Below are 22,662 nucleotides of genomic sequence, written 5' to 3'. Positions count from 1 at the left end.
AATAAGGGCATAGGAGACAAGGCAAATTGAATATTAGGGGGGTGGAAAGAGAGGAGAGAACACAGCAGGAAAGGATGCCAGGGATAGAAAGGGGGGGGGGAATAGGGAAAGAAAGGGAAGGAAAGAAGGGGGGGAAGGGGGAGGGGAAATTAAAAGGGGAGGGACTGGTATAAGAAAGGGGAGGTGGGGGGGGAAGGTGAGGGGGAGAAAGAAAAGAATGGAACCAAAAAAGAAAGAATGTTGTCAAAAAAAGAACACAACGAAGTTGGTCACATGATCTGAGAAACAATATGAAGGAATTCTTCCAGAAGTTCTGAGTTCTTAGAAGTGTGTGCTTGCTCTCTAAGTCTGAGAGAAGGAGGGATTATGAGATGGGGAGGAAGGCTTAGGTTAGAAGCTTGACAAGAAAAAAACATTAAGGAAACTGCTAAAAAAAAGCTGTATGTTAGATCAAATACCTCAATTGATTCATTGAAGAGAAATAAACTGGTTTTATTGGACACCAGAATACGTTTAAATTCAGGGTTTCAAGGGAACAAATAAGCTGAAAAGAATGCCTTCTAAAAATAAAAGTAAGACAAAAAGCTGTGTTGGAAGGAGACACCTTCTGTGAGCACCTTTCTACACCTCAAGGATCCCAAGGTACAACCATTAGTGCTAGGAGTAATGCTTCCCCCCCTGCCCCCCACCACTGTGCATCACACCTTTTTTTGCTATGGGGCAGGAATTACAGGCAGAGACTTGAAGTTTTGGTACCAAGGAGACTGCATTTCAGGGCATGCCTTGTTTGCGGCAGCAATGACTGGTGGCAGATTCGGGCAATATTGTCATCCTCTTATGAGGGTAAGTCAGAAGTTGGGGGGTGCTAGTGGTGTGTGTTAGTAGTTAAAGGATGTTTTTTAGTTCTCTAATTTTGCAAAGGAAGAAAGATGCTCCTCAGACCCACTAGTTCTGCTCTCTTGTGAGTATTTTGATTAAAGAGGCTTTAAGATGTAATTTTTTTTCTTTTCTTTTCATAGTGAAACAGGGAAATGAATGAGAGTTGGACATATTCCTTTTACTCCAAAGGAAATGTGGTCAGCACCCTTCCTTCATAGTCTGAAGCTAGCCTCTCAACTCTAGAGATGTTATAAAAAGACAAAATTTGGCAACTGATTAGATATGGGGGGGATGAAGAAGGAGGAAGAGTCAGGGGTGAAGAAAAGATGTCTTCCATTTTTTCCCAAGACTTGAGGATAACAGAAGGCAATTGGGTATTCACAGGTATCTGAGTAATCTTTGCTTCTTGTACCATTCCAATCCATGAGAGGGGGTTTTTGGCATTTGTGGTAACTAAACAGCAGCAATAGTTATTGCCCCCGAAGATATCTATGACCAATTACAAACCATCATAAGTATTTCATCTCTCTGTTTCCTTAAAGTTAGCTCGCCCTCCTTGTTCCCCTTTTCTATTCCGCTTCTCATGTGCCCCCCTCAACTTTACCTCCCCTGAAATCATTGAATTTTCTTCACTGCTTTCTCTGTGTTTCATAGATAAATGTCCCTTATTTGGGGTCATACTCACCATCACACTTTAATCCTTGTTTTGCCAGTCCCCAAAGTAGGGTTCCACAGTGCTCACAGAAAGTCGGACTCTTGTAATTGTAGACTTTAAATCTATGAGGCATATCGATTTTAAATCTCTCCTTGTGGAACTAAAATGAAACAAACACATGGGGTCACTTTTCAGAGGGCTAGCAAGTACTGCAGCATGACTAGATTTCAATATTTCCTACATCACTTTGTATCTGCTTGCTAAGAGCGTAGCAGTCCTTTCTCACCATCTTAACCCTCTATGAAAGGCAGATACTGTCTAACCTCTTTGTGAAGTGGTAAACCCAAGGAACAAACAGGTGGGGGCAAAGCTTGGAAACAGCTGCATTTTAAGTCACTATCAGAGACAGAGTTTATAGTTCAAAAAGGAAGGAAAAGAGCTACTTAGAATACTAGTGACTAAACGTCTTCTACTCATTTCTATCTATGGTTTGCAATTCTCATCATGGTTTTTATCATATAGACTTTTCCTCTTTCCTCTGTAAGTGTCTCTCTCCCCGTGTCTGGAATGTTCTGCCTCCTGGCTTCCTTAAAGTACCAGCTAAAATCCCACCTTCTACAGGAAGTCTTTCCTGATCCTTCTTAATTCTAGTGACTTCCCTCCATTAATCATTTCCTACTTGCCCTGTACTTATCTTGTTTGTACCTAGTTATTAGCTCTAGTCACTCACTCTCATTAGATTGTGAGCTCCTTAAGAAAGGGGAGTATCTTTTACTTTTCTTTGTATGTATACCCAGCACTTAGCACAATGCCTGGTGTATTATAGGCACTTAATAAATGTTTATTGGCTGACTGGCTCCAGAGATGGTGCCTCAAAAGAGGTTCTAAAATTAACCATAAAAGTGTCTTTTTGGCGAGTAAGGGTAGGAGGAGTGGAGTACTACTAAAGGTTTATTAGAAGGATAGCATAGTGCTATTTTACATTCTTGTAAGTTATCAATTTGTAAGATGCTTTGTATCAGTTGGACAAGAAGCAAGCAGCATGTGTGTAAAATACTTTGAAAATGTTAAAATTCTATATAAATGCAGTTTTTGACACTGCCGATCACCCTGCCTCTATCCTTTCTTCTCTCCTGGTTTTCTTCCTACTTATCAGACCGCTCCTCAGTGCTGGATCCTCATCTAGATCATGCCCTCAGGATTTAGTCCTGGGTCATCTTCTCCCTCTATACTACTTCACTTGGGGATCTCATTAGCCCCCATGGATTTAATGGCCATCTCTATGCTGATGATTCTTGGATCTACCTATGCTGCCCCAATCTTTCCCCTGACTTCCCATCTTACGTCTCCAACTGCTTTTCAGATAGCTCAAACTGGATGTCCGGTAGACATCTTAAACTCAATATGTCCAAAATGGAACTCATTATCCTTCCCCCTAAACCACTCCCCATCTCACCCTACACCTTCCCTATCACTATATAGGGCAGTACCATTCTCCCAGTCCCTCAGGCTTACAACCTAGGCGTTACCCTCAATTTCTCACTCTCTCTCTCTCTCTCAATACCCTCATATCCAAGCTGTTGACAAAACCTATTGATTTCCCCACTGTGCAACATCTCTCAAATGCTCACCCTTCCCCCTCTGACACTGCCACCATTCTAGCGTAGGCCTCATTATCTCATGCCCATAGCCTGCTGGTGGGTCTGCCTGCCTGGAGTCTCTACCCACTCTAATCCATTCTCTATTCAGCCACTAACGTGATTTTCCTAAAACTCAGGTCTGACCATATCACTCGTACTCAAAAAACTTCAGTGGCTCCCTATTACTTCTAGGATGAGAGAGAAAATGTCTGTTTGGCATTCAAAGCCCTTCATAACCAACTCCCCCTCCCCCACCTTTCCAGTCTTCTTAAATCTTACTTCCTGACACATATTCATAGAATCAGTGACATTGGCCTCCTGGATATTCCATGAACAAATGGCTCTAGGCATTTCCTCTCTCTGTCCCCCAGGTCTGCAATGCTCTCCCTCCATCAACTCTACCTACTGACCTCCCTGGCTTCCTTTAAATCTCAACTAAAATCCCATCTTTTACAGGAAGCCTTCTTTAACCCTTTTTAATTCTAGTGCCTTTCTTTTGTAAATTATTGTCTATTTATCTTGCTTTGTATATACTTGTTTACACAGTTGTCTCCCCCATTAGATTCCAACCTCCTTGAGAGCAGGGACCATCTTTTGCCTCTTTTTGTATCCCCAAGTGCTTAGCGTAGTGCCTGGGCATTATATAGGCAAGCAATAAGTGTTTACTGATTGAAGGGGAAAAAAAACCTATTAAATTATTATTATTAATTGTATTCCTTTATATTTTTACTATTCTCATCTTCAATTGAGGAAATTGAAGTTCAGAGATTTTAACTACCTCACCCAGGCTCTCCCAGCTAATAAGTGAAAGGGCTGGGATTCCAGCTCATGTCTTCTGATTCTAAATCCCTAACTTAGCAACAAACCCCAGTTGCTACAAATCGAAACACACACCATGGTTTCTCTGCTGTTGACAGCTGATCCTGTACACTTCGCTATAACTTTATCGATGCATTTCTTGTGAATTGCTGCATTACATTCTGAGAAGAAAAAAAAATACTGTATAAGCACCAAAAGAGGTCAGAAACAAGCCAAAAAATAAAAAAGAGGGAGGTAAGACATAAAGCTTCCTTACTTACGTCGGCACTGATACCCTTGCTTGTTAAGGCCCCTGCAATAAAACACAAAATGGTTTATATTGGATGCCAGGGATACCACCAGAGCCACATTTTCTTTAAACATTTGTTTAAATTGTATCAGTTCAAGTCCCCTACTCCCTTTGGGTTTGTTTCTTACTATTCCAAAATGCAGATGGCTGTTTATCAGGTATATCATTTGATCAGTGAGCAACTGTCACATGTCATTCATGGGGGTTAGTGAATATTTGGGGAATTAAATAATTGAAGAATTTGGTAGTTGTGGGGTGTTATATTTTGATTTTTTCATCGTCTAGACAACTAGGTAGAAATTGAAAGGTCTGACTGAAGTAAAAGCAAGAAGGCAGAAAGAGACCTCTGAAGAATATTTCCATGCTGCTATTTAGTTGTTTCAGTCATGTCTGACTCTTTTTTGCCTGTTGGCAAGGATACTGGAGTGGTTTGCCATTTCCTTCTCCAGCTCATTTTACAGATGAGGAAACTGAGGCAAACAGGGTCACACAGCTAAGAAGTGTCTGAGGCCAGATTTAAACTCAAGAAGATGAGTCTTCCTGACTTCCACCCCAGTGCTCTATCTACTGTGCCACCTAGCTGCTCTTATTAATTTCCAGATTGCCAAACCAAATTGTCAGCTTCCAGGCTAATATGCTATACTATCCTCTCAGACATGTCGAAGGTAGGTATCTATGAAATGATTTATATTCACTTCATGATCATCTAACACTCTTAAGCACCTTCCAAGGTACCCAGATTCATTCAGTACCCTGAAATGTGTCTATTATTAAAAGGAAGAGAGTTAAGGGAGAATGTTATCAAGCGAGGGAACAGAATATAGAAAACAGGGAGGTGGCCTGGGAGTCAAGAAGCTTTGGTTTCAAGTCCTTCCTCTGACCCAAGTTAGTTGTGTGACTCAGAGTAAGTCACTTCATCTTGCAGAGCTTCAGGAAACGCTCTAAGATCCTAATTTCAGGTGAGTCTTTGATCTGTATCGGTAGAGGGAGTTTCTAGATGAGAAGCTCTCTCAACCGATGAAATCCCTTTCCTCTCCACTTCCAAAAATGATTTAGGATCTGTGTTGAGATACTGAGATATTCACTAACTGCACAAAGCATTATGTAACAGTGGCAAGAGTGCTGGATTTGGAATGAGAAATCTGACCTAGGTTCAAATCCCTCTTCTGGCATTTACTGCCCATGTGGTCAATTAATCTCTGTGAGCCTTAATTTACTGGTCTAAAAATGAGGTCTGACCAGTTGATCTCTTAGGACCTTTCCATCTCTAAATCTACAGTTCCTGTGATTAGAGGAAAACTGACCAGTGACTAATCATCTACCAAGCCTCTTCAACCTTTGGGTTGTACCTATTGATTTCATTTTTTGCATTTGTGTCATTAGTGACCTTAGTGCCACAAAGGAGAATAACTTTTTACACATAAACGTGCCGAGACTCAAAGATAGTTGAGGGCTGAAAGGAAGGGCATTTAGAATAGCTTGGGAGTGCAGTGGATTGAGCACTGGGCTTGAAATCAGGAAGACTCCTCTTATGAGTTCAAATCTGGCCTCAGACACTCCTAGTTGTGTGACCCTGGGCAAGTCACTTAACTCTGTTTGCCTCAGTTTCCTCATCAGTAAAGTGAGCTGGAGGAGGAAATGGCAAATCACTCCAGCATCTCTACTAAGAAAACCCAAAAATGGCCCCAAAGAGTTGGACATGAATGAAACAAGTGAATAGTGAAAGGGCACATTTAAACATTTCTTCCTATTAGTTCCAGTGGGGAAAAGTTGACCAATGCAAATGTCTACTTTGGTAAATTTGAGTTGTGGGGATTGGACACTTAAAGTTTCACTGCAAACATATACTTGTAATTGAGATATCTGTCCCCTTCCATCCAGCTCCATACCCTTAACAATTCTAACAACTCATAAACATTTTTTTTTCCATTTTAGACCTAGCCTTTGTCTTCTGCAAACCAACATCACCAAAAGTGATACAGTGGAGAGTACCAAGCCTGGAGTGAGGAAGACTCATCTTCTTGAGTTCAAATCTGGCCTCAGACACTTTTTAGCTCTGTGACCCTGGGCAGGTCAGTTGATCCTGTTTGCCTCAGTTTCCTCATCTGTAAAATGAGCTGGAGAAGGAAATGGCAAACTAGTCCAGTATCCTTGCCAAGAGGCAAAAATAGTCAGACATGACTGAAACAACTAAATAACAACAGCATGGAAATATTCCTCAGAGGTCTCTTTCTGCTTTCTTGCTCCTACTTCAGTCAGACCTTTCAATTTCTACCTAGTTGTCTAGACAATGAATAAATCAAAATATAGCACCCCACGAGGTTTGGTGAGGGTCATCCCTTGCTATTTTCCGTATTCCATTGTGATTCAACTGAAGCAGTTGGAAATCTCCTAAACTACATAGGTCACACTATGTCCTCCAAATGGAACCATTCTCTACAAAATTGGGGTGAAGGGCATGCCATAAGATGGCTAACCCAAAGGTTGACTGTGAAACACCCAAACTATTTTTACCAGACAAACTCATGGCAGACAGAGCAGAAAGTGGGCTGGGGGAAAAAGGTGGCAGTGAACTCATGACACTTGACATGGTGGACTTTGGCTTGTTTTATAGCTCCTCTTCGGTGGTGCAACGTAAAGAAGCCTTCTGTGTCAAATGTAGTTGGGTCTTTAGCATCTGCAGAAATGGCAAAAGGGAGAAAAAGGAAAGTTCAATGACAAGATTGAGCAAAGATACATCAGAGCTGGCTTGGACTGGGATTGGGAGGGGAGGGAAGGAGGCTTTGGAACACAGGCAGATAGAGCAAGCACTGATTGCCTGACATGATGATTTTTCAGTAACAAACCCTGCAAGTCACAGACTTTTCCTTTTCCACTATCCTGTGATATAAGTTTTCTTGGCCCAAGCTTAGAATTGAACCCTCTACTTCTCCTGCGTTACTGTGAGCTGACTTTTTTCAGAGATTACTTTTTCCTGAGGGCTAAATTTTTCATAACATGTTAGCCCCTTTTCTTTACTGCTTAAGATGATTCAGCCAATGGGGACAAGAAGTGACAGATGATATTCAGTTGCCAATTCTAGAGAAAAATGTAGTCACTATCAGCAGAGGAATTACTTTTTTCTAGGCTTAGAACAATTTAGGGATATTGTGTTAAACTAAGACACCTAAATACTCAACAGTCATAAAAGTAAAATTTTTTTAGCTCATCGATCTGGATAGACAGGGTATAATGACAAATAATTATACATGTACATACATATGATATACATACAGACATATATACACATATATATGTATATATATACATATATATGTGTATATATATATATACACACACATGATCTAAAGTGCGTTAAGTCTATGGCTTTTGTATATTCACACATATATACATATAGATGCCATGAGATATCTATATTGATATGTCCATATCCATCTATGTATGTTTATACTTGCTGATTGATTTTTTTATATATAGATATATAAAATCAATGTGTGTGTGTAATCAGTCACCAAGTATTTATTAAGAACTTACTATGTGCTAGGCATCCTATTAAGCTTTGGAACCAAAAAGAAAGGTGAAAACATGGCATGTACCCTTAAGCTGCTCATATTCTAATGTGGGGAGATAATGTGAGGAAAACAAAACCAAAATATTGTATGTGCACAATATAACTAGTGTAAATAGAAGGTAATCTCAGGGGGAAAGCCCTATTAGCTATGTGAACTTCTTGTAGAAGGTGAGATCTGAGCTGAGTCTTGAAGGAAGCCAGGGAAGCTTGGAGGCAGAGACAAGGAGGGAGCATATTCCAGGCATACATACATGAAAATGTGGGTGTGCATGTATATGTGTATGCATATAAACACAGACACATACAGTATATGTACACACATGTGTAAATAAAACAACATATGTACACACATGTATTCTGTGTGTGTGCATGTACATATATTTCAACCCTTTGATATTGATAATACAAGTATTATTATCCTAATTTTACATGTGTGGGAATGATATACATTCACACACACATACATGGGTATATATGTATATGTATATATATAGGGTGTCTCAAAAGTCTTAGTGCAGTTTTAAGTTTTAGTAGCTTAAAACTGCCTTATGTATCTATATATATCCATCACATATTTCATATACACACATACACATATATACATACACACATATATCTGTCTCAGTGCCTATCATGGTAGTCTGCCTGGGAGAATCAGTGAGATAAAAAGACCAAATTATGACCTACCTTGGGACAAAACGAAAGACAGACATGATATAGGATGGTTCTGGTCTTAGCTATGATATGAATTAGTTTGTAACTGTAGGCAAATCAGTATATGTACATATGTATTTATATATGTCTATGTGTGTATGTATATGTATCTGTATAGATGTTGTTTAGTTGTTTTCAGTCGTGTCCATGACCCCATTTGGGGTTTTCTTGGCAGAGATATTGGAATGGTTTGCCATTTCCTTTTCCAGCTCATTTTACAGATGAGAAAACTGAGACAAACAAGGTGAAGTGATTTGTCTAGGGTCACACGGCCAGTAAGTGTCTGAGGTTGGATTTGAACTCAGGAAGACTCATCTTCCTGACTCTAGGCCTGGTACTCTACCCACTGTGCCATCTAGCTGATAATGTGTGTGTGTGTATGTCACACACACACACACACACACACACACACACACACACACACACACACATGAAATCAGTCAGTCAACGTGTATTTGTTAAGCACTTACTATGTGCTAGGTAGGTACCCTATTAAGCACTAGGAATACAAAGAGGCAAAAACATAATTTTCTCATCTGTAAGACAGTGATAAAAATACTATATATATATATATATATATATATATGATTATTATGAGGATCAACGATAGTGCTTTAAGCAAAATTTTGTGTGGTAAACACATAAAAAGTTTATTATTAAAAAAAATTTACATTGGTGAAACCTAGGCCGTTGTCATGTAGTAGAAAGATCCTAGGGCTTAGAGTCAGGAGACCTGAGTTTATATACCCCACCTCTGTCACTCATTAGTTGTGCAATGACAAAGTAAGTCTCATTTGCTCTCTGAGTCTCAGTTTCCACATTTGTAAAATGAGGACAATAATATTTGCTTTACCCGCCACCTCTCAGGGATGTAATGGGAAAAATGAATACCTTTCTGAACCATAAGGAGGTAGAGAAATGTGAGCTATTATTAAACAGGTAAGGCTGTGATGGATAAATAGTATAATGTACTTTCCAGGAATTTCTGATAAGGAGCAAGAGTAAGATGATAACTCATTTAAATGATTATAAATCATAAACATTTATAAAATTGAAAGGGATCTTAAAAATAATTTGGTCCAAACCTCTCATTGTCAGAGATGAGGAGTTGGCCGAAGAGGGCTAAGTGGTTTTGATAGCTTCTCACCAATGAGAAGTGTTAGGTCAATACATATTTAAATTAAGTCACTTCCACTATAGTTAAGAACAAGTTTTGTCTGATCACTCTTTTATGCTATTGGGTGAGTGTCCCAGAAAATGGTGCTTTCCATGGACCCTCAGAACCTTCACATAAATGGAGGTTTCAAGCTGGTTCAGAGCAGACATAAATTTCCTTATTTTCCCTGGACTGCTCTGGTTTCCCCGGTAAACCTTGTGGTTCTAAGCCAGAAAAGGGAAGTAATGATGGTGGTAGGGGCAGGTGTATATAAGCATGTGTTGGCATGTGTGGTGTATACATTATGGGGGGGATTCTTCAGTTCCCCTTAATTCTAGTGCCTTCCTTCTGTTGATTACTCTCAATTCATTCTGTACATAAGATTATTTGTACATGGTTGCTTGCATGTTGCTTCCTCTATTAGAAAGGGAGCTTCTTGAGGGCACCAATTGTCTTTTGCCTTTCTTTGTATCCTCAGTGCTTAGCACAATGCCTAATACATAGCAGGTGCTCAATAGATGCTTATTGACCATAATCTCAGACTGGGACAAATCCCTTAGAGCTGGCAGGAACCTGTACATTTGTGCTAGGGTTGGGGCTGAAAATGAACCAGAATTTGTGAATGTGGGGGATCAAGATAAATGTTACTGGAGCATTTGCCTAATTGTGGCATAATTATATAGATACAGTTATAGCTTGTGTTGGGCTAGTGTAGAGAGATCTAAGATTTAGACTTATTCCTCTTTTTGGGTGGAGATAAATAGAAACATGTGAACTCAGTAGTATGAATAGAAATGACTCACTTTAGGCATCCTGACTATATTTCTGTAAAAAATGATTTGCATCTCTTGTGTATCCCGGAAATGCATTTCTTTGTTTTTCACTATGCCCTCCAAATCCTTCTTCTTTCTTAATATGTCTATTTACTAAATGGCAACTTTCGTGTATTTTTCAGAATTCTATCCATTAGTCATGGTGATGTTCATGAGCTCATCCACTTTAGGGCTTTAACTCTCACATGGATGACTCCAAAAGGACACTTCTAAGCCCTTATTATTAACTGTGCTTCAATGAAACAGTTAGTTAACATAGTTATTGAGTGTCTACCATGTAGATGCAAAGCATTGTGGTTGTTCTTTTGGAGGGACACAAAGAAGGTCCTTGCCCTTAAGGATCTCGCCATCTAATTAAGGAGATGGACTACACATATACAGATAACTAACAATATAAGATAGTAGATGGAGAGAGTTTATAGAATTGGGGTTTTCTCACATTTAGGTGACAGAGGAGTAAGTGAAGCCACGGAGGAGAAAGAAGAAATAGCCACAGATGATATCTTCGGTATCATATCCTAGAAGCCAAGAGAGAATTTCAGAAAGATGGCAGTTTTCAACAGTATCAAATGCTGCATAAAGGCAAATGAAACTGAGGAAAGAAAAGGGACTGGATTTAGGTATTAAAAGATCATCAGTGATCAGTGGCTTTGGAGAAGTGAGTTTCAATAAAATAGTAGGGATGGAAGCCAGATTACAAAGAGTTAATAAGTGAGTGGTGGCAAAAAAAGCATAGGCTATACTTTTGGGAGTTTGGCAGAAGGAGATATAGGATGTTGGCTACAGATATAGAAGATTCAAAGCAAGGATTCCCCAATCCCCCTAGGACAGAGGATACCTCAGCCTATTTAAGCATATATAAAGAGAAGAAAGAGCCAGTGGAAAAGGAAAAATTGATGGTTCAGGAAGAAGACAATGGAGCAGGTGGGAGGCAATGAAAAGGATGGAAACAAGTGGTGGAAGAAAGGTTAGCCTTGAAAAAGAAAAAGAAGATGTGAGTCAGGAAGGAATAGAAAATATGAATAGTAATAACATCTGACATTAAGGTTTAGGAAGCACTGATCCTGACAAAACCTTTAAGTACTGCAGGTCAGGTATCGTTATTGCCATTTTGCAGATGCAGGAACTGAGAAGATATTTAGAACTGCAAAGTAGTGAGGAAGGAGTGATTTTTGAGGCAGTAGAAAGGGTAGATGAGGTAGGTCTTGATTATTTCAAGCAAGGTCATCTGCCAGGAATAAGGAAGCAAGGAGTAGAGGGATTGATAAGTTTGGAAAGGCCACCATGAAGGATATGTTAGTGAGTTAATTGGAGAGGAATAAAAGCATTTCTGAGCATCAGAGAGGGCTCAGTTTAAGTCAGATGGCTCATATTGATAGTGATCCCATTCAACACAGGTCTATAACTTTTTCTAGCAATGGGCAAAACAGAGAATGGGACCCATCTCTAGCCCTAGGGTTGAGCACCATAGACACAGAAGATGGTCAAGGTGGCCACAGAATATATGTTACTAGGGAGGACAACACTGAAATGATTGTGACTAGGTAAGAATCAATTGACATTATGAAGGGTAAAGGCAAAGGTCTTAAGTAGCTCCTAGGAGACTTTGATGAGGACAAAGAGTAAGCTCAATAGAAGTATAGTGTGAGAACTGCTCTAAGGTTAGAAGGCTGTGGTCAGAAAGGTGAACTCTGAGTTTGAGGTACTGAAAGTCAAATTATGACAAGGTATAAAGGTAGTTGTGGTTAGCTAATGTGGCATGGTAATGAAGGTCGCTGGGGTCTAGAAGGACAAGGGGATGTGAGCTCAGGATGCCAGATGGACCATTCATATGGATGCTTATGCTGAAAAGCAAGAGAGATGGCATGAGGCAGGGTAGAGAAACTTCCATATGTGTCATGGGTGGGGAAAATCACTGGCACGGAAGATGTGGAGAGGGTGACAGGAGAAGATGCAGACTTTAGAAAAAGAAGAGTATCGGCAGCAGAGCAATGGTCTACAAGGATTAGGGAGAAAGGAAAAAGCTGAGACCTAACGTCCTTTGGGATGAGAGTGGGAGAGGTTAAGTCCCCCACAGCAAAGAGCTGTCACGCTCTTTGTGGGTATGTGATGTCATTTCTTTCCAAGTTCAATATTTCAAAAACTAAGTTCATCTTCACCTAAAACTGGCTTCTCTTTCTAGCTACTCTACTTTTGTTAGTGGTATCACTATGCTCTCAAGCTAGAAATCTTGTAGTCCTCTTTGATTCTCCCTTCTTTATTGCCCACGGCTAACCTGTCACTGGTGGCTCAATGGATAGTATGCTGGGGCCTGACGTCTGGAAGATCTGAGTTCAAAACCAGGCTCCGATATTCACTAGCTGTGTGACCTTGGACAAGTCACTTAACTTCTATTTGCTTTAATCCACTGGAGAAGAAATGGCAAACCACTCTAGCATCTTTGCCTTATGGGCTCACAAAGAGTTGGACACGACAAAACAACAACAATCTGTCACCAAGTCATGTTGTTATGTTTTCAGATTTTCATTTTTCTTCACTTCTCTTTCCAAGTCCTGGCCCTCATCACTTCACTCCTACATTATTTTTAACAATCTTGCAGCTGGTTTCCCTGTCTCCAATATTTTCACTCTCTGCTCTAACCTTGACAATGATGACAGACCGGCCTCCTAAAACAGTTTTAATTATATCCCACCTCTGCTCAAAACTCATTAATGGTTTCCCATTGCCTCCTGAATCAGGTTCAAAGTCCTCTGCCTGGCTTTCCAAGTTTCTCTAACTCTAACAAATCTTTTCACTCCCTAATAGGGTCTAGAGGTGGGGAACCTGGAGCATGCAGCCTTGAGACTGCAGGTTTCCCACCCCTGGGACGGTCAGAATCCTCATTGTGTGCTGCACATCTACAGCCTTCATCCCCTATAGCTAAAAACACTCTACTCATTCTTTAAAACAGTTTAAATCCCATTTCCAATATGAGCTTCTACACTCTACCGTGCTGTCTCTCTTCTCTGAGCTCCCTTTATAGTTGCAGTCGGTATTATACCGTTCAGTACTTGTCATTTGTTTTAATTATGTTATTTGTCTCTCCCTCTCATTCCTCCAACAAGAGGGAAAGCTGCTTGAGGGCAGGGACCACCTCTTATGCTTCAGTTTAGCAAACACTGATTAATTCCCTACCTCATCCAAGGAACCAGCATCCTGAGCGCAGGGACTATATTTATTACTTTTTCTCTTTGTATCCCCAGTGGTTAGCATAGTGCCCATGTTGCTGTTGAGTTCTTTCAGTCATTTGTCTGACTCTTCATGATTCCATTTGGGGTTTTCTTGGCAAGGAGATTGGAATGGGTTACCATTTCCTTCTCTAGCTCCTTTTACAGATGAGGGAACTGAGGCAGAGTTAAGTGACTTGTCCAGGGTCACACAGCCAGTAAGTGTCTGAGGCTGGATTTGGACTCATGAAAATGAAGTCTTCCTGATTCTAAGCCCAGCGCTCTATCTACTGCACCACCTAGCTGCCTATAATGGATGCTTTTTCATTCATTCATTCATTCATTCACAAGGTTTGTTTCTCTCTCAGCACTTATGATAAAGAAGGCGATATAGCCTTACCTCCAAGGATCTTAAACTTTAGTAAGGGAGATGATACACACACAAAAAAACTATGATAAAAATGGAATAAGACAAGTAGTCTGCAGTGAGGCTGAGAAGGTACATGAGGGCCAAGCTTTGGAAGGCTTTCAATGCCAGGCTAAGGAATTCCTACTTCATTCAGGAATCATCAGAAAGTTTTTTAAGCAGTGGAATGATTAATGAGAGCTTATGTATTAGGAAGATGGATCTGGTCTTACTGTGAAGGATATATTGAAGGTAAGGAAACTGGATAGAAGGCTACTGAAATAGTGTAGAGGATAGGTGTTAAGGACCCAAAATAGGGGAGTGGGGGGATAGACAGGAGGGAATGGATTGGGGAGTTATTATCGAGACAGAACTGGTAGGATTTGGAATCCACACCTTTGAAATCACAAATCAACATGAGGGTTGAGTGCTGAGATACGAATAAAAAAAAGCATTCCAAGATATGAGCTGGTGATTGGGAGAAAGTTGATTTCATTAATATGAATAAAGAAGGCAGGAGGTAGAGGGAGTAGATAAATTAGGTAAACTCAGCATGTTTATTTGGACATACTGATGAAACATTTAGGTTTACAGGCAGATGGAAAATTTAGGTGTAGATCTTAAGAGAGTTATCAAAGCTAGAAATAAAGATTTTTAAGTCACATGTATGAAAGGGGTAGGTGAAACTGTAGGAGTAGATGAAATTGCCAAGGGAGAGACCCTAGGGAGAGAAAAGACAGGAGCTCAGGACTTAGGGAATGATGACATTTCAAAGGCAGGAGGAGGGTATTGTGGGAAAAACTTTGTAACCCCCACAGTGCCTAGCACTGCAATAAATACTTCATACCAGGCACCCTCTACCCTCCATTTTTAGCATCACATGGTAAATTAGTATGTGTTGAAAATATGGGTGAAAAACCACTAACTATGGCCTTGGGGATGCGCAGATCCTACATTAGCAACACTACATCAGCGGCTTGTAATTTTATCTGTGTGAAAACTCTCTCCACCTAGAGAGTTAGTTGTTTGAGGTCCAAATACATTAAGTGTTTTTCTCTTGGTTACAAAGTAGAAGTGTGAAAGGTAGGATTTGAATTCTGACTCCAAGACCAGGACTATGCCAACCACCCCTTCTGCCTCTCTATATCTACGTGAGAAAAATAAGAGAGATTTATTTTGAAAATGTTACTGGGCATGTACAATTAAGGTAAAACTTTACAGTTTTTTTTTTCCCTTTTCAAATGACAAATTCAAGTTTCACTGTAGCAGTATGAATATTCATGAAGCTATTTCTTAAAAGAGAAATCTAAATTCTTTCCTAAAATAACCCGCATTCAGATGATTTCTCAATTTACATAATGCTGCATTTTGAAAGAAGTAGTGAGAACAGTGTAGTTTTTCTTGTATTTGAAAAAGGTTCTTTTAACATACACATATGGAAATTTCTTTTTGTTTATGGAAAGTTTTTTTTTCAGATTCCCCAAGTCAGTATATATATAACAAAGTATTTTTCAAAACATTATAATTATATGTGACTTATATTTAGATTAAAAGGATAGATATCCTTAACTTATTTGTTTCATAAGTATTTTGATTTAGCCAATAATAATAATTATCATTTATATAGTGCATACTGTATGCTAAACACTGGGGTAAGTGCTTTACAATTATCTCATTTGATTCTCACAACAACCCTGCAAGATAGGTGCTAATATTATCTCTATTTTACAGATGAGGAAACTGAAACTGAAGAAGTTAAGTGACTTGCCCAGAGTCACACAGCTAATAAGTATCTGAGGCCAGATTTGAACTCAGGTCCTCCTGATTCTTGGGCCAGTGCTCTATCTACTGTGACATCTAGATGCCCTATTTTAAACCTGCCTAAATTCAAATTTTCTTTATCTTTGACCAAAAAAAAGCTAGGAATAAGTGACATCTGATTACAATAGGAATACTGTCATGTACATTCCTAGGTTTGGGATATTATGAGTTACAGTTGTTAATATGAGTACTTAGATACTAAGCATAAATATATATACGTATGTATGTACATACATACACATAAGAAAATAACCAGATGCCACAGAAGCAGCAAATGGCTATGTACAATGTATATGTAAATACGGCTTTCATGATACAACCCTCTTTTTACAAATGTAATTTAAATTCACGGTAACATTTTGTATCATTGGTTTTTATATAGGGAGTGATTAATACAATGCTTGATATGGTGGCAGACACAGAATTATAGAGCTGGGAGAGAACTTTAAAAATGGTCTAATTCTGCTTAACCCCACTGCCTAGCCAAAAAGAAAAAAAAGAAAAAAATGGTCTAATTCTAGAGTTCTTAACCTTTTTTTGTGTCATGGAAACTTTTGGTGGTCTGGTGCAGCCTGTGGACCCTTACTCACAACATCACAATGATGTTCTTTTTTGGGCGATTGGGGTTAAGTGACTTGCCCAGGGTCACACAGGTAGTAAATGTCAAGTATTTGGTCTGAGGCTGAATTTGAACTCAGGACCTCCTGACTTCAGGGCCTGTGCTCTATTCACTGCACCACCTAACTGCTCCCTGTGATGTTTTTAAATGCACAAAATAACATACAGAGGGATACAAAGGAAACAAAGAGTTATGTGATTCTTTTTTCCCATCTAAGTTCAGAGACTCCCTGAATCCAGCCACAAAAAAGGTCTGTGGATGTCACATTAGCTAATCTACATCTTCACCATGGTAGATGAAGAACCTAAGAATGAGAAGTTCATGTGACTTGTCTAAGGCCACATAGCTAATTGGTGGTAGAATAGGGCTTTTCCTAATTCAGAGCACTTTCTATTACATGCAGATCATAGATTTAGAGTCAGCAGGGGCTTTAGATATCACCCAGACCAGGCCCTACGTGTTACAGATGAGGAAATGATGCACATGGCTGCTCACCCAAAGTCATCCAGGGAGGGGTAGGGCCGTGATTTAAATTCTGGTCCTACATCTCTGAATCCAGAGCATTTCTACACTATTCTCTATTATCAATGTTGCCTAAATTCTTCCTGTATGTCTTAGAAATAAATGTTATGGCATGTTACTTCTATACAGATGACCTGTGCATCCACATATTCCATGTGTGCTCATACACACTTACTATAAACACAAACGTTAACAATTCTAGGATGTGTGATTTCAGTCATGTAGGTACATCTGCATAGAAGCAAATCCCAACCCATCTATGCTCTTTAGGTTATTTTGTAAATTGTCGTCTAGAAGAAGCAGTTAGGTGGTGCAGTGAATAGAGTGCTGGGTCCAGAGTACATAGAGTGGCAGGCCTGGAGTCAGGAAGACCCGAGTTAAAATCCAGCCTTAGAGACTTACTAGCTCTGTGACCTTGGCTGCCTCAGTTTCCTCATCTGTAAAATAGCACCTATCTCCCAAGGTTGTTGTGCTTAGCATAGTGCCGGGCACATAGTAAGTGCTATATAAATGCTAGCTGCTGTTATTATTGTTATTATTATTATGGTTGATATAACATTATTACCTGGTATCCTACTTGCTAGTGTATATATGTATATGAATCCAGACTAATGATAAAAGAAAGGACCCTTCCAAATTAGAATTGGATTCAAAACTATGCTCAAAAACAGAATTAAAAGCATTGTTTACGCAAAGTCAGAAAATGAAAGAATGATGGTAAAAATACCTATAGCCCATTATACATGCAGTCCACAGAGTAAGCTCATCCAGTCAAACTACGAACACCATTGGAGATATCAACAACATGGAATGTTTGACTATTTCCATTTCTACCCCCATCCTTTTCCACCACTACAGACATTTTAAAAGAGCACATGTCTGAAAAGATTTGTCCTTCTTATCCCCAGATAGTAAGAAAAAAGGTGTCACTTGCCACTCATTTCCAGAAAGTATCTTGCATTCATTAGCATGCGGCCTTGAGGTTTCAGCTCTAACTGGTTGAGAGAAAGAAAGATCAGTCAGACAGTGAGAGGAGAACCCCGGGCTAAACATTTTAAAGTTCTCTGGCAGTAAAAGTTGGTTATTGTAGTGACTGATGATTCTGTATGGAAGACTTTTCAATTCCTTATGTTTTCCCTATCTGTTATTACCATTAGAAGTAGCAATGGCCTGAAAGGCAGCCAATGACACTTAGAACACCTCAAAAATTCATGGCTGGTTTTTGGAAGTCAAAATCTAAAATGAAGGGGTAAGCAGAAAGTATACTGCTTTTTAAGAGAGTTGCATAGTGGCCTGCTTTGTCCTCACTCAGTTTTTTTTTTTAATTAAAAAATTTTTATTTGATGAGTACAAACAGGTCAGAAAATTTCCCACCCCTGGGAAATAATGGAAGGATTACAAGGGAACAGGTAAAGGGCACAGGCTTTAGTATTAAATTTTTAGGCCAAACAAAGGAAAAGACATAAGGACAAATAAATTCTGACTTTGTAAATAGATTTACTCAACTTCCTTCACCATGGTTGTCCAATCCAGATAGAAAGGGTATTAAATAGGCGAAGGAAAGTAATTAGTTAAAAAAAATCAGAAGAGTCTCCTCCACAAAGAACATTTTAAGCTAGTGGTCCAGGAGGTGATGAAAAAAATTCCCATAAAGAAATGATGCAATGATCTAGCATACAGTAGTATTACTTCTAAGGAAAATGCAAGAAATCATTAAGATCAATTTAACAAACACATAATGGCAAATATGGAAATATATTGAAAAAAATAATTAAAAAATTCAACTAACATTTATTAAACATCTACTATGTATAAATTATGTTAGACAGTGGAGATAATACAAAGGCAAAACACAAAACAGTTCCTACCGTCCTGGAGTTTGTGTGCTATTTTGGGGAACCATATGTGCAAAGATGAGGAAATAGTCAATAAACATTTATTAAGTGCCTTCTGTGTGCCAGGCACTATGTTAAGCACTGGGAATATAAAAACAGGCAAAAGACAGTCCTTCTCAAGGAGCTCACAGTCTAATGGCAATAGGAGACAGGCTGGAGAAGAGAAAGAACACTAACCACCAGGGAGGTCAAGGAAGGCTTAACAGAAGAAATACAACCAAGAAGCTGAGGATTCTAAGAGACAGAAATGAGGCAGCATGGTGGACGGCCTCTTCAAACCCAGAGCCAGGAGGTGAAATGACATGTTCAGGAAGAGCTAGTATTCTCATTTGTTTATAACAGTGTGAGAAGTGGGGAAATAAGAAATAACACTAGAAAGGTAGATTAGAGTCAGATTATGGAGGTCTTTAAATGCCAGACTGAATAGTTTGTAATTTATGAGAGAGGCAATGGGGAGCTGCTGAAAATTCCTGAGTACAGTCATACCCATACTTAAGGAAGATTATTCTGTCAAAGCAAAGACAAAGGGAACCAAATGATTGGTATCATTATTCTAATAATACAGATAGCACGAGAGATTTAAACAAATCCAAGGTCTTGGTTCATGATCACAGTTAAGAGTTAAGTTGTTAGCAGAATAAGGAAAATGTGAGGACAAATCTTTTTTTAGAATATGGAACTGCACTACTCTAGTCTGTTGAGGAATGAAAGTTAAGTATGTAAAAGAATAAATGTGTATGTATCAAGTGTGCAGAGACTCACTCTTTAGACTAAGTTATCAGAGGTTTGATCATTGTTGAGTCATTTCAGTTGCGTCTGACACTCTGTGACCCCATTTGGGGTTTTCTTGGCAAAGATAGTGGAGTGGTTTGCTATTTCCTTCTCTATCTCATTGTACAGACAAGGAAACTGAGGCAAACAGGGTTAAGTGACTTGCCCAGGGTCACATAGTGTCTGAGGCCGGATTTGAACTCAGGTTCTCCTGACTCTAGGGCAGGCACTCTATCCACTGTGCCACCTAGCACTCCATATCAGGTGCAGACTGACAGAAAACAAAAGATATACCAAAAGGGAAAGGAATGACTTGCATCTAGTGGATACTCAGTAAACATCTGCTAAATACAAATGAAGTTTATGGTAATGAGCTTGATATCAAAATAAACTGGTGAAAACTGAGCATTCTTTGAACACCTTACCAGCAAAGTTGCCCATGTACAGCATTTATGGTTTATGAGAGGGTTTAACTAAGCAGTTATTCCCTGGAAAAATAATGCATTATTGGGAAAGAGGTGAGAGAAGGGACACTGATTCTCCCTCCTTCCTCCTACCCCCAATGAGAGGAGAACAGAAGGAAAGCCAGAAGGAATTATATACAATCAGGGAGGCTTTGAAAGTTACACATTGAATTTATTGTACACTTAAAGAGCAAAATCTACATAATAAAAATTCACAGTTTTATGTACAATCCTCTTTTCCTTCTGTTCTACTGTGTGTATGGAAATGCTCATCATATTAGGTGTTAAGTTCAGAATAAAATTTACAAAAAAGAAAAACATTGCATTATATGTTAATGCATTATATATGGTGAGTCAATTTTTATTACTGCATGAAAAATAGTGTTTTGGTACAAAAGGTCATCTAACTAGTAAAGGTACTGGGTTTGATGCTTAGAAAGGAAGGGCTAGTTGAGGGTTTAAGGGTAAACGACAAACTTGAGAAAAGGAACCACAAACACAAATTTAGGATTCCAAGAAAAGCAAAGAAAATTAGTTTTAAGAAGGTAATTTTCACTATTACAGATTGTTGACGTCAATAAATAAATGGGTATTTTTTAAGAGTCTGCTATATCCCAGTTACTGTGCTAGGCTCTGGGGTACACAAAACAAATATTAAATAGGTCTTCCCTCAGGAAGCTTACATTCTATTAGCTTACATTCTATTAGAGAAAACAACACGTACACGTAGAAGTATCTACAAATTATATACAAAGTAAATACAAGGCAATGTTTTATGGGGGAGGAACAAGGTACTAGAAATTTGGGGGATCATAAATGGCCTCAAGGAGGAGATGGTACTAGAGCTGATCTTTGAAGGAAGCCAGGGATTCTAGATGACTGAGGTGAGGAGTGAATGCCAGATACATAGGATAGATAATCTATACAAAGGCATTGGGATAGGGATGGAGATGGAATGTCATATCTGAGGAACACTAGGTAGATCAGTTTGGTTGAACTATAGAGTGTATGAAGGGGAATAATGTGTAATAAATAAGACTGGAAAGCTAGGCTAGAGTCAGATTATGAAAGGCTTTAAATGACATAGGAGTTTGTGTTTAATTCTAGAGGTAATAGGTAACCACTGAGCTTGAAAATACTAGTTTTTTAAATTGCCATAAAGAACAAAATTAGAAAAGATCACAAACCATGTAACTGGTTACATAAAGATCTGAACATGACAAGGTATACAGTTAGTGAAATTCCCAAAGACAAATATAAATCATCAGCAAAGAGTTAGCAAGCAAGTAGAATTCATTGTTAGACATCCCATGTTTCCCAGCTTTTCCTTCCCAAATGTTCGAAGCACAGAAGTCAACACATGCAATTCACTTAGGCTTACCCTCCTTAGTCTTTGTTCCTGTTTGATCACTACCTTCCCCTCCAACTTTGTATTTGCTGCTGTCATGTTTACTCTTGTCCTTTGACATTGGTTCAGTTCTGATTCTCTCCCTCTTCTCCTTAGGCTCTACTTCTCTCTGCCTCCCATGATGACAACTGGATAATCTGACAAACTTATCACTTTAATGTGCTGATGAAAGAAGACCCTCTCTCCAGTTCTTAAGCCTGATGTGCAGTATAAAAAAGGCTTTTTTGGAAACAATAAAGAAAGATTATTTTGTGTATTATAGCAATGTGTATACTTTAATTAAGACATATAAACCAGTATAGATGAGATACGTGTAAAATATCTGACATAAATTGAATATCATCAGTTCAGTCATTTTCAGTTGTATTGAACTTTTCATGATCCCATTTGGTTTTCTTGGCAAAGATACTGAAGTGGTTTGCCATTTCCTTCTCCAGCTCATTTTTCGGATGGGGAAACTGAGGCAAACAGGGTTAAATGACTTGCCCAAGGTCATACAGCTAGTAAGTGTTGGAAGCTAGATTTAAACTCAGGAAGATGAGTCTTTCTGACTCAGGCTTGGCATTTTATCTACATGCTCCCATTAAAGTGAATATACATACATATAATATTTTATGGCTTGTAAGAAATTTAAATTCTAAGAATATTACAAAACAAGTGCTCTGATCTCTTAAAAGCTGGCTGCTCCTCAACTTAATTCTCAAACATAAAATTCTTTTTAAATTTCGGATCCCCTAAACTTTTCATTATGGTCCATGCTCCACTTACCCTGTAATTTTTTTTTTTGATAGCATATAAGACCAATATAAAATCCCAACCTAAGTTTTCAAATAGCTGCTGGACAAACACTGGAGGTTAGCTGAAATAATTACAGGATCATGGAACAAATGGTAGCTTGGTTAATTAGTGAAGGTTAATTAAAGTGAACTTAAAAAGCTACCTTCTTTTTCCACACGTTATTTCTCTATTTTGCTTGACCCTGTGCTATTCCTAT

General features: G+C 38.9%; 1 protein-coding gene and 1 long non-coding RNA gene across 5 annotated transcripts in view; one reads left to right on the top strand and one right to left on the bottom strand.

Annotated features, from left to right (window-relative positions):
• PRKCQ (protein kinase C theta) overlaps positions 1–22,662 on the bottom strand; it is a 195,683-nt gene that overhangs the window by 101,946 nt on the left and 71,075 nt on the right. For 3 of the 4 annotated variants that reach the window (XM_020965050.2, XM_020965052.2, XM_020965051.2), the window contains exons 4-8: positions 18,065–18,125; positions 6,797–6,959; positions 4,254–4,285; positions 4,069–4,154; positions 1,565–1,694 (exon numbers count right to left, since the gene is read on the bottom strand). In XM_020965050.2, coding sequence (XP_020820709.1) covers positions 1,565–1,694; positions 4,069–4,154; positions 4,254–4,285; positions 6,797–6,959; positions 18,065–18,125 — 472 coding nt within the window. The remainder of the gene's footprint in view (positions 1–1,564; positions 1,695–4,068; positions 4,155–4,253; positions 4,286–6,796; positions 6,960–18,064; positions 18,126–22,662) is intronic. The other variant, XM_020965054.1, reaches the window with a different exon arrangement.
• LOC144457516 (uncharacterized) lies at positions 507–21,929 on the top strand. The gene is made up of 3 exons (XR_013486867.1): positions 507–642; positions 725–843; positions 21,765–21,929. It is a non-coding gene; the product is annotated as an uncharacterized LOC144457516 (long non-coding RNA).

The sequence above is a fragment of the Phascolarctos cinereus genome, unplaced genomic scaffold (genome assembly GCF_003287225.1).
Source record: "Phascolarctos cinereus isolate Bilbo 61053 unplaced genomic scaffold, phaCin_HiC Scaffold_1;HRSCAF=81, whole genome shotgun sequence".
In the NCBI taxonomy this organism is placed as follows: Eukaryota; Metazoa; Chordata; class Mammalia; order Diprotodontia; family Phascolarctidae; genus Phascolarctos; species Phascolarctos cinereus.
The sequence above is the reverse complement of the archived record's forward strand: the minus strand, read 5'-3'. Positions and strand labels throughout refer to the sequence as shown.